The sequence below is a fragment of the Phocoena sinus genome, chromosome 11, assembly GCF_008692025.1.
Source record: "Phocoena sinus isolate mPhoSin1 chromosome 11, mPhoSin1.pri, whole genome shotgun sequence".
NCBI classification, from domain to species: domain Eukaryota; kingdom Metazoa; phylum Chordata; class Mammalia; order Artiodactyla; family Phocoenidae; genus Phocoena; species Phocoena sinus.
Genome location: NC_045773.1, coordinates 66280325 through 66293026, shown reverse-complemented (window position 1 = coordinate 66293026; position 12702 = coordinate 66280325). Strand labels below are relative to the sequence as shown.

Below are 12702 nucleotides of genomic sequence, written 5' to 3'. Positions count from 1 at the left end.
CTATTTTAGTAAAATAGCTTCAGTACCTTTTCTGTTTGTGTCAGTTTATGTACAGTTAGTTAGCATTGTAAAAGTAAATAGCTTGGTATTCTGCTTTTAAAATGTTAATGTATATGAAATTATTTTTCTGTCCTTAAGTTCAGATACATATATATATATTTTTTAAACTGTGCCTGATAGAAGGGTTTTATTTTTTTTTAATCAATTTATTTTTGGCTCCCTGGGATCTTCATTGCTGCATGTGAGCTTTCTCTAGTTGCAGTGAGTGGGGGCTATTCTTCGTTGCGGTGCGTGGGCTTCTCATTGCGGTGGCTTCTCTTGTTGTGGAGCACGGGCTCTAGGCGCGCGGGCTTCAGTAGTTGCAGTGTGTGGGCTCAGTAGTTGTAGCTCTCGGACTTAGTTGCTACACCGCATGTGGGATCTTCCCGGACCGAACGGATCAAACCCGTTTCCCTTGCATTGGTAGGCGGATTCTTAACCACTGCGCCATCAGAGAAGTCCTAGATATATTTTTAATAAAGCAGTAGCCCTACTTTGTGTGGTCTTGGGTTCAGATGCCTTGGTCCTGTACCCCAGGTGCCTTAGTTCTCGCTTAGTTGTAGGCCGTAGTCTGTGTTCAAGGTCAGCAAACATACTGAAGGCCAAGAGCTTGGGGACTCAGTCTAGCTGAGGTGGATTTGGGAACCCTGTTTGGTGCAGACATGCTCTCTACCATATGCTAGCCCAGACTTGTAGAGGAGAGCTCATATATGTGTTTAGCCATATAGATTATAGAAGGGAAAATGTAGACATTTTGAGTTCCTCCTGTATACTCAGAAGAGCTACAGAGTTCTCTGAAAATTTAGGTTTGAATAGCATTTGCTCTAGGCACTGCTTTTTTTAAAAAAATAAATTTGGGCTTCCCTGGTGGCGCAGTGGTTGAGAGCCTGCCTGCCGATGCAGGGGACGCGGGTTCGTGCCCCGGTCTGGGAGGATCCCACATGCCGCGGAGCGGCTGAGCCTGCGCGTCCGGAGCCTGTGCTCCGCAACAGTGAGAGGCCCGTGTACCGCAAAAAAAAAAAAAAAAAAAAATTTATTTTATTTATTTATTTTTGACTGCGTTGGGTCTTCGTTGCTGTGCGCAGGCTTTCTCTAGTTGTGGTGAGTGGGGGCTACTCTTTGTTGTGGTGCGTGGGTTTCTCATTGTGGTGGCTTCTCTTATTGTGGAGCATGGGCTTCAGTAGATGTGGTGCATGGGCTCAGTAGTTGTGGCTTGCGGGCTCTAGAGCACAGGCTCATTAGCTGTGGCGCATGGGCTTAGTTGCTCTGCAGCATGTGGGATCTTCCCGGACCAGGGCTCGAACCCATGTCCCTGGCATTGGCAGGCAGATTCTTAACCTCTGCGCCACCAGGGAAGCCCTGGCACTGCTTTTTAAGACACTTTTTCTTGGAGGTGTCCAGGTAAATCATGTAATTATGAGAACTATAAAACACTTCCTTGGCTTGCAGAACAGGTTATTTGCAAGTCTTAAAGGAAGATACTAGGTTAGCAGGCCCAAAGCTGGTAGTTTACCAAAGACAGACACACACACACACACACACACACACACACACACACACACACACACACACACACACACACACACACACACACACACACACACACCCTAATGGGATAAAAAAACCTCCAAAAACCTGACCCTACGGACTGAAGGAAGGTGGTATCATGGAAAGACCACAGATGAGTCATTGGAGCTCAGACCTTGGCCACATCACTTTTAATTGTGTGACCTTGAGCAGTATAGATCCCTGAGCATCAGGAGTCTCTCCCCTGTTTTTGGTTTTACCTCCTTATATACTTAAAATTTTGGTTAGTGGACACTTGGTCCTGTCTAAAATGTTCATAAGACGTTTGGTCCATGCAAAAAGTTCCTTGCAATTTGGTCCAATCCAAAGTGTCCATGCCAAATGGTTTTGGACAGAACCAAGTATCAAGGACCTTTTGGCGTGGACCAAATGTCCTGCAAGGAAAATCTCACTACCCCAAGAACACCTTCCTCTTCCTTAGGAGCATGTGCCAGGTACCAGGTTAGGAGCCTTACATGCATTAATTCCCATCATTCTTGCCAGGAAGATATCATTATTTCCATTTTCCAAATGAGATCAGGGGGTTGGAGAGGTTAAGTAACCCTGGTCTGGAGAGAGAGAGCATTGATTTCTGGCTTTGGTTCTGCCATTTCACCCCAAAGTCATTTAATGACTCTTGAGTCTGAAGTGTGGCTTAAGAATGAGACAGCACACTTAAAGGCATGGTGCCTGGCTCACAGGAGGTGTGAGTTTTCTTTGAAGAGAATGATAAAGTCAGAGACTTATGATTGGAATACAGTGTGGCAATATTTGTCAATAACTGTGCAATAAAGTTTATTCCCTTTGTCTTTGCAATAGTTTACTCCTTGGCATTTATTCTGATGAAATAATTCATGTGGGGAGAAAGCTATATGAACAAAGATTTGTTTATTTACTCATCCTTTAACAGCCGTTTATTAAGACCATCTTCTGTACCATGCGTGATTAGGGTTGGGAACACAGGCCCTCTCTGGCACAGGGGTGCTTTGAGAGTGGATTGAGCATCCAGTATCGGGGGATAGGTAGACAGCGATGTACTAAGTCATTTGAATATTATGTAGACATTAAAGATGATTTTGAAGAAACAGAAGAATATTTGATTGAGTTAGTTTAAGAAGTAAAATAAGATGCTGTGGATACACCTGAAACTAATATAATATTGTATGCCAACTATATTTCAATATTTTAAAAAAGTGAAAAAAAGTTAGATGCCATGGAGGCTTCAACTAGTTTTAAAGTTTATATTTGGACAAAAACAAAGGTAATGTGCAAAAATGAAAATACTTTTATTTGTATAATAGGATTTGGGGTGATCTTTAAAGAATTTGTTTGCTATTATATATTTCTCCCTGTAGTAAAAGAAAAAGCAGCATCCTTTGGCTGTGGAGCTGCAATGGATACTGCACAGAGCTAGAGAAGATAATGTTCTGTTCCACATCCATGAATGTTCATCCATTCATTACCTTGTTTCCTCCCCATAGGGCCACGTGAAACTTTCTGACTTTGGCCTTTGCACAGGACTGAAAAAAGCACATAGGACAGAATTTTATAGGAATCTGAACCACAGCCTCCCCAGTGATTTCAGTAAGTGTTAACAGTGATGTTAGCCTTTTTATCCCTTAACTGGGCCTGGAAGAGCTGTTCCCCTGCTAACCAAAATATGTGGGATGGATTAGGAGATTCTCACAGTTTGAGTCTTTAGAGAGTAAAAATACCTTCCCAGGTTTGCCTGTGATTTGTACTATATGGTGAGGCAAGATGAAGGCTACCAAATGTGTTAAAGGCAGATGTCCAAAAGAGCATTCTTTGGAGCTCTACTGAGAAGGTTACAAGGGACGAATAAGGAGCAGGCAAGCAAAAGTAGTAGAGGAAAGAGTCCTAGGAACAACTCCAGATTAGATTTATCCTTGGTGCTTCTTTCTGTCATGGCAGAAAGAAGTTTATGAGTCACTTTCACTCTATCAAACCATTGAAACTCTGTAGTAAAATTACAGTTCATTCTTGAGAAGCTTATGTCCGTAGTGCATTATATATTCAGAAGTCGCTGATTATGTAACAGTTACTACTGTTGGAAATTTGATAGTAATTTTGAGAAGTTGTGAATGTTTTAGGTCCACTTTGGGACCTTTGCTTCTGATGAGACTGAATTCCCTGTGATTCTGATTAAATTCCCTGTAATTTTGTTTAAGGCCTGTCCGTGTCCTCTCTGGCCACCTAATCCACATAGAAGTGTGGCTTACAACTCTTATTGTGTGATTCTTTGAGTTAATGCTTTAGAGCCTCTGATTTGGGCTTATGAATTTGCTGGGAAATGTGTCATCCAGAGTTACTGATGTATGGGCAGAAAAGCAAGACTTGAGGGTCTCATGTGGCTTGAACCAGAGCCTAAAAAAGTAGTAAACTTTATTCCTGAACTTTGATTAGAACTTGTTTTCTCTGCTTTTAGCTTTTCAGAACATGAATTCCAAAAGGAAAGCAGAAACCTGGAAAAGAAACAGACGTCAGCTAGTAAGTAATATTTGTGGCTTCTTAAATGCTACAAACCAAGTATGAATCAGTTTAAAAGTATGCACATAAATTTGCATTTGATAAATGTTTGCAGCTTACCTGTTCCTTGTTTTAAATTACCTTAATAGAGCACTGTCATTATGTTGGTAGCGCCAAAAGTAATCTTTTGAAGGAGGGCAGATAATATGAGGTTGTTCTGGTTGTGACATTTTCAGTGGATGACCTCATTCTGACCTTTTACATTGGTGACAACCCCTTTCCTTCCTGTTTTACCTTTTCCCTTTGTTTATGGTGGTAAAGGGGTTATATTTAAGATGGAGTTTTCGCAAAATGAAACTAAGTACAAATACCTACCCAGAGCTTTAAGGCTGTGGTTCTCAAACTTTAAAAAGTTTTTTAGATTCACTGAGTCAAATCAGTTCACCTGCCCCACCCTTTCCTACTTTATGGTGGAAAAAGGAACTTGGTGATAAAAACTGGAGAGAAATTTAAGGGAAATGCTTACTTTACTAGTATTTGAGTATATACACATAAAATTATGCCCCACAAGCTTAAAAATAAGTAACATTATTGCATTTACCTTGATATCAATAGCATGTTGGAATTTATTTAAATAGTACAGATTCACCAGTGAAATACTGCTGTCTAGGCAAACTTTTATTCTGACTCATTGGTTCATAAAATGCAATGCACGTATCCCAGTGTCTAGTTATTGGAGAATTATTGACCAGATATAATAGAAATGTGTATCACTACATACTTAGGCTTTCCTAGAAACCCAATAGCAAATTGAAAATAGTAAAGCTAAACTATAGCAGTTGGTCATTAGAAAGCAAGAATAGCAGGGATGGAAAACTATGACTAACTTGGAATGATGATCATGCATGTGTATTAGCTAGAAATAGTGGCACTTCTGCTTGTTGGTGTATACAGTTGTAACTTGGCAGGTTTGCCAAATACAGTGTTTTGGCCAGACTTCTTAGTAAAATAGTGAATTAGAGTTCTCTATAGTATCTTTAATAACTCATATAGTAGGTTGCTGCTAAGTATCTGTTAGTCATATGTGAAAGTGGAAGCCTTAGGATTAAGAAAGAATCAAAAGAAAGGCTTGCGTTTTTTGGATTCATTTAAGGCCCATCAGTGGGTCTCAAGACCATGCTTTGAATATTATGATTTTTATGTTAAACCTGGGTTTTGGAAATGTAGAAAATGAAATTAATCTGTGATATCTTTTCTAACATTAACTTGGGGATACTTCAGTTTGGTATAGCGAGTCACATCATAGCCTTCTTTTCATAGTTTGTTAAGGATTAGGGAATGTCAGGAGCAGATTTGGTCAGGCGCTTCTATTATGTCTCTCATAGAGCAGTAGATCTTAGCCTTGGCTGCATACCAGAATCACCTAGGGAACTTCAGAACTTACTGATGCTGGGTCCTACCCCAAGAGATTCTGATGCAGTTGGTTTGGGGTATATAGTCTCAGTATCTTACCTGATTTTTAAAAGGGCTCTGGGATTCTACTGTGCAGTGAAAGTTGAGACCCTCTATCTAAGAGACTATTTCTTAAACAGTAGCTCCTGCATTATTGGGAGACTGTTAATTATGTTTTGGAGGGTAACAAAAGGTAAGGAATCTTCTGTGATTAAAAAAATTTTTTTTAAAAGCAAACTAAGATTTAACCTTTGGCCACTTTAATTTTGAGGGTAATTAAGCTTAAATACCTTAAATTATTCTTGTACTCTGAGAAGCTTTATGCCTTTTGACATATACCAAAGGGTCATGTCAGACTTACTAGGAACCCCTTATAGGTCTATAAGGAAGGAAATGTCCCAAGTTCCATATTTGGAGTTAAGTGTTCTTTAATAGTTAATGTTTTTTAATCTGAATAAACTTAGGTTCTCATGCTGTGGTTAAGGTTCTTGCCTTTTTACTGTATAGTAGAAGTGGTCATCCTCATATGACCTCCCCTGATAACCTGAAGAAAATAAAGCTAACTTTCAGTCTTCAAAAGGTCAGTTAGGGCTTCCCTGGTGGCACAGTGGTTGAGAGTCCGCCTGCTGATGCAGGGGACACGGGTTCGTGCCCCAGTCCGGGAAGATCCCACATGCCGCGGAGCCTGCGCGTCTGGAGCCTGTGCTCCGCAACTGGAGAGGCCACAACAGTGAGAGGTCCGCGTACCACACAAAAAAAAAAAAGGTCAGTTAGCCCTGTGCTTTTGACCTGTCTTAAGTGATCCCATTCAGCTAGCACCAAGTTGAAGGTTAATATTAGTTAATGCTTAATATAAATTTATTGCTCTAGGTTAAGCCTAACGTATATAATTGTTCACCCTGCCTGCTACTTTTTTTTTTTTTTTTTTTTTTTTTTGGGGTATGCGGGCCTCTCACTGTTGTGGCCTCTCCTGTTGAGGCGCACAGGCTCCGGACACGCAGGCTCAGCGGCCATGGCTCACAGGCCCAGCCGCTCTGCGGCATGTGGGATCTTCCCGGACCAGGGCACGAACCCGTGTCCCCTGCATCGGCAGGCGGACTCTCAACCACTGCGCCACCAGGGAAGCCCGCTGCCTGCTACTTTTCAGTCCATTGAGAATCACTGAAAAAAAGCAGAGGCTTTAGCTTCATCTTTGGCTGATTAAATCCTATTCTAATATTTGTAGTACCAGCATGGTTCTGGGTAACTCTTAGGCCCTAGTAACTGATTAGGCAATAGGTTTGAGTTAACTTTAAGGTATTAAACCACAGAGGTAATAAAAGATGAGGTACATCTAGGCATCCAATCTTTGTCAATTCAATTTTTTTTGAGTGTAGAATTTTCAGAAGTCATTAAGTAGGAAATTAAATTGCTTTATATCCCCTAAAATCTTAAATGAAATCATAAGTTGGAACATATCATATGTTTGAAATGACTGTTAACAATGAACAAAACTCTTTTAGAGCATAGCTCTAGCTGACACTGTGAACACCCAGACAACAAAAGGAAAAAGAAGGGTATAGATTTGAGGTATTAAGAGCTTCAAGTTGGAGGACACCCCAGTATGGAAAACAGATGAAGGTTTGGGAAGGGGGCAGTACCTGGATCATTTATACTTACGATGTGCTAAAGTGAGAATGGGCTCCCAAGGTGGGACTCTAGCTCCCAGGTGAGAACATTACCTTATATCACAGTTTTGAACCTGCTGTTGCCTACATTCTATAACTCCAAGATTTTTTTTTTTTTTTACACCTTAGTATCTTGAAGAAATTCTTTTTTTGTGGCAGTAGGTCTCTGGTTTTATAGTAGAAATCTTTGGACAAATAAGATTTACTTAACATTCAGCTTTGCTGGAATATATTTAGTCTAAATTGAAGGGTTTCTGTAGTTTCTCAACTTTTATAATTAGAATTAAAATATTTCTGCTTCTTGGGGAAGGCCCAATCCATGTTTCAGACTCCAAAGCTTTAAAAAAAAACATAGTTGGCATTTATGTTATTTAATATGTGTATTTAAAAGAAAACAGTGTACAATTCTCCATATGGAAAAAATGAGTTCCTGCCTTACCGTATACACAAAAAGAAATCGTAGATGGAAAATAAAACTTTAAAAATTTTAGAAGAAAATACTGGGCAATATATTTATGACCTCAGAGAAAGGAAGGGCTTCTTAAATAACGTACAAGAAGTACAAATTGTAAAGGAATACTTGGTGTATTTTACTACTTTAAAGAAAGAAAACCTTCAGTATATTGAAAGACAGAAGGAAATGAAAAGACAAGCCACATGGTCCAACTACTTTGGAATTATAGTTCACGTGCATACCCTACAACCCAGCAGTTCTACCCCTAGTCAGATGCCATGGAGAAACTCTTGTACCTCTGAACCAGGAAGCATGTATAAGAATGTTTATTGCATTTTCATAATAGCAAAAAACTGGAATTAGCCCAGTGTCCATGGACAGGAAAATGGTTACATTCTGGAATAGAATATTGTTTAGCAGTGAAAATAATTGAACTACAGCTACATGTGACATCATGGATCAATTTTAGAAACAAAATACTGAGAGGAAAAATCAGGTAGCAGAAGACTGCATGTAGAATATTTTTACAAAGCTCAAAAACAAAACTAAGATCTCAGTTTGAGAGACACATGTGGCAAAATTACTTTTTTTAAAAAATTTTTTATTTTGTGGTACGCAGGCCTCTCACTGTTTCGGCCTCTCCCGTGGCGGAGCACAGGCTCTGGACGCACAGGCTCAGCGGCCATGGCTCACGGGCCTAGCCGCTCCGCAGCATGTGGGATCTTCCTGGACCGGGGCCCAAACCCATGTCCTCTGCATTGGCAGGCGGACTCTCAACCACTGCACCACCAGGGAAGCCCCAAAATTACTTTTTAAAAGCAGAGGAAAAATAAATAAATAAATAAATAAATAAAATAAAAGCAGAGGAATGGAATTCCCTGTCTGTCCAGTGGTTAGGATTCCATACTTCCACTGCAGGGGGCATGGGTTCAATTCCCTGGTCGGGGAACTAAGATCCTGCATGCCGTGTGGTGTGGCCAAAAAATAAAAATAAAAAAAATAAAGGCAGAGGAATGATAAACATAAAATTGAGCATGAGGGTTAGGAGAAGAGGCAGGAGGATGGGCTGGTGGGTACACTGTTAGCTTGAATAATATCAGTGATACATATTTTGGTTCTTCATTTGGACTCATGGGTATTCATTTTGTTATGCTTCATAATTTGGTAATTTTTTGGTATGTAACAAATTTAAAAAGTCGTAATAAAAATGATAAGCCTCAGTCTGGGAGAAGATATTTGCAATATATAAAACTATAAAGGATTAATGTTCTGATGAATCAGGATTAATGCCTTGGATTCATAAAGAATTACTACGAGGGAATTCCCTGGTGGTCCAGTGGTTAGGACTCCACATTTTCACTGCCAGGGCCAGGGTTCGATCCCTGGTCAGGGAACTAAGATCCCACAAGCCGTGAGGCCAAAAAGAAAAGCTAAAAAAGAAAGAATTCCAAGGAATCAGTAAGAAAAAAGGTGATGCAACTGAAAAAAACAACTAATGGTCAAAGGATCTGAACAGTAATAATTCACAGAAAAAAGAACTGAATGGCTAATTAACATATGAATATGCACTCAACCTTACTAGAAATAAGGGAAATGCAGATTAAAAACAGCAAGATCCTATTTCATGTTCATCAGATTGGTAAAAATTTAAGAGTCTGACAAAGACAAGTGTTGGTGAAAGTGGAGCACTAGGAGCTCATCCCACTGGGCATGTTAAATAGATGTAACCACCTTGGAGGACAACTGGATGATGTCTGATTAAGTTGAAGATGCTCATGATGCAAGACCCAGCAATACTACCCAGTGCCCAGGACGTGTTACAAGAATGTTTATTCAGGTGTTACTTGTTATAGTGAAACATTGGAAGCAATGTAAGTGTTTATTTAGAGAAGAATGTATAAAAAACATTGTGACATTTGTATAATGGAATAGTGTACAGCAGTGAAATTGGTGAACTAGAGCTACATGAATAAATCTCAAAATCATAATATGGAGTAAAAACAAGTTTCAGCACTATAGAATAATGCAGTACAGTATGAAACCCTTTATCAAAAGTTGAAATATACAAGAAAGTATATGTCATTTATACAAATATCCATACAAGCATAGCACGGGTAGTTATGATTTCAGGATAGTTATGACTTCAGTGGGGAGAGAAGGATTCTGGCTTTAATCATTTCTGTAGTTTTGTTTCTTTTAAAAAGGAATGATCTGAGACAAATATCACAGATTATTAACCTCTCTTTAATATGGGTAATGTATACATGGATGTTGTATTGTCTGTGCTTTTTTTTCTGTATGTTTGCAGTATTTCATAATAAGTATTTTTAAAAGTCCACACAGCTGTAGCTTTTAACTTTAGAAGTTGTATAATATGGAAAGCACTTAGATTAGAGCCTTCCATGTGGTAAGCCCTCAAATGCTGAGCACAGGAAGGCTTTTTGACTGTAATTCCCCTAGTATTGCAGTCCTGGTATATGAGAGTAGATTACTTGAATTTAGAAAATACTCTTCTAAGAACTAGTTACATAAATGTTTCAGTTTGATAAGCAGACATTTATAAACCTTTGACCAGTAGGTTATAACTTTAGCTTTTGATAATAAAGTTTCCCTTTATGATTTTCCAAATTAAAGAGGTGAAAAGAGGGACGGTTTTGAGCAAATATTTAATTTCCAAACCAGGCTCTGCCAGTTAACTAGTTCTGAGGCCTTGGGCAAAGCCGTTTTGGGCGTCAGAGTTTTATCTGCAAAGTTGGGCGAATAAGGTCCTCTTTGTTGAGTTTTGTCATAGGCTCATAAGCATAACAGGAGTACAGGGCCTGGCACTTACTGGGTGCTCAGTTATGGTACTAGTTGCTACGACAGATACCTTTGACCTAGTGAATGGTCTCTCACCTCACTGACAAAGCTTTATTTTCATTTTGGAAGTTCTCTGGCAAGCCAGACTTGCCATTAAGCTGCTGGGCCATCCTGCTTATTTAGTTTGTGGGTAGCTCTAGGTGATACTTGTAGCCTTTGGTCTCTAGAACAGAACTCTGGGCACCCATCTTCCTGCTGGGCTTCCTGATGTGTGTACGTGTTTCAGGCCTTCTCCACAGTAGGCACTCCTGACTACATTGCTCCTGAGGTGTTCATGCAGACCGGGTACAACAAGCTCTGTGATTGGTGGTCGCTGGGGGTGATCATGTATGAAATGCTCATTGGTAAGTTGCGTGCTTTCAGAGGACTTTTTCTGTGCAGTCAGGAAAGAGTCCTATGTTGATAATAGACTGTTTCAGGTGGGGGTCATCTAAGAGCACTTTTCCCCCTCGTCTTTTAAAGTGAAGTTTCCTAGGTAGAAAACGCTGGACCATCAAATGTATCCCACTATATTATGGCTCCCTGGCACCCTCTCGTGGCTTTGTTGATCATTTATCATGGTTTTCTTCGACTTTTCTATCCTCTCCATCTAGCAACTCTTTCATTCACTGGCATTTATTAAACACCCATTGTATACAAAGAGCCTTCACTGGGCCGTGTCTCGAGCACTCTACTTCTTAGTTGCTGTCCCCCCTTCTCTCTCAAAGCCTTCAGAGCATGGAGCCCTCGGACCTCTCTCCCTGTTGCTTGGTATATCTGTGTATTTAGGGGACACATCTGTGGAGCTGGCCATATGCCTGAGCACTAGGAGAGCCCATCTGTCCGTGGTGGCCCTGAGTGAATCTGTGTGAATGACTGGTATGGCATCGTCTGGCTGTGTTGTCTTTGGGAACACTGGATGCATGCCTGTGGAGGCGGATGTGGTCTGTGTAGAGGGCAGGTGGAGTATTACGGTGACTATCCTTCTCACCTATAGTTCTCAAAGAGAGGCATGGTGGTCACTTTTCCCAAATAAGGATATTCCTAGAATGGAGTCGTTTCTTAATGATGTTGTTTCATCTTTTCGTTTTCCTCTTTGGGCACAGTGAGCCCCGCCTCTGCAACTCTGCTTCTGTCCTCCTTCCTTTTTCCAGCTCCAACTAGTAGCTGGCTCCCTAGTGGTACCAGAAGCACAACTTCACTTTGGGTTTAGGAGTTTTGGGGGAAAATGAACAATTGGTTTAGATGTTTCCTGGGGTGAGTGGAAATCCTGTCCATGTCATGTAGGGAAGGACATATAGGATCATTAAAGATATATTAGAATCAGATTAAGGTGAATAATCTCAGATTCAAAGTTCTGGGATGTGAGAGCTCCGAAGTTCCCTTTTTATTACAGGCTACCCACCTTTCTGTTCTGAGACCCCTCAAGAGACATATAAGAAGGTGATGAACTGGAAAGAAACTTTGACTTTTCCTCCAGAAGTTCCTATTTCTGAGAAAGCCAAGGATCTAATTTTGAGGTATCAGAACATTTCCCCTGTCCCCCAGCCAGGCTTTTTGACATGAGTGAATCTATTTTTAAAAATTTTCATCATTTCCTGGGTCGGTCCCCACTTCCTCCCATTTCTCCTTTTCTTTTTCTGAAGAGACTACTTGAGGTATGCTGAAAGGCCTCTGTCTTTTCCAGATTCTGCTGTGAATGGGAACATAGAATTGGAGCCCCTGGAGTTGAGGAAATCAAAAGTAACTCTTTTTTTGAAGGTGTTGACTGGGAACATATCAGGTATATCCGTATACAAAGTTTCAGGATAATTTCAGTAAGTCTGTAGTTTGCTTAATACTAATTTAGAAGCACCACTACTGGCAAGCCAAGTATGGGAAGAGAGCTTCTTAGAAATTCAGTGTCTTTTCCTGATTTTCATTCATGGCGAGGATTGGGAGTTGGGGTTTCCTGTCACCCATGTGCTGTGGGACACGTTGAAGCCAGCAGTCATTTCCAAAGTGAAGTGAACTTTGGATTCCACGGTGAAAGGACCACCTAAGCATTGTGTTGCACTTGCTTTTACCAAGAACACACCAACTTCTCTAGTGTTAGGAGCCACCAGCAGGACTGTCCCTGCTCCTAGGGTGGAGGCTATCACTGGGAGACAGAGAAGGAAGAGAGGAGTGGAAGAAGGATGGAGTGGGGAAGGGCGCAGA

The 12702-nt window shown here is 40.5% G+C and overlaps 1 protein-coding gene across 3 annotated transcripts in view; it reads left to right on the top strand.

The window, feature by feature from the left end:
* The window catches only part of STK38 (serine/threonine kinase 38), a 59395-nt gene that overhangs the window by 28236 nt on the left and 18457 nt on the right, over nucleotides 1–12702 (top strand). For all 3 annotated transcript variants that reach the window (XR_004352281.1, XM_032649700.1, XM_032649701.1), the window contains exons 8-12: nucleotides 3087–3189; nucleotides 4052–4113; nucleotides 10751–10868; nucleotides 11900–12023; nucleotides 12191–12286. Coding sequence is in view for 2 of the 3 variants with exons in the window: in XM_032649700.1 (XP_032505591.1) it covers nucleotides 3087–3189; nucleotides 4052–4113; nucleotides 10751–10868; nucleotides 11900–12023; nucleotides 12191–12286 (503 nt within the window). In the remaining variant the exon portion in view is untranslated. The remainder of the gene's footprint in view (nucleotides 1–3086; nucleotides 3190–4051; nucleotides 4114–10750; nucleotides 10869–11899; nucleotides 12024–12190; nucleotides 12287–12702) is intronic.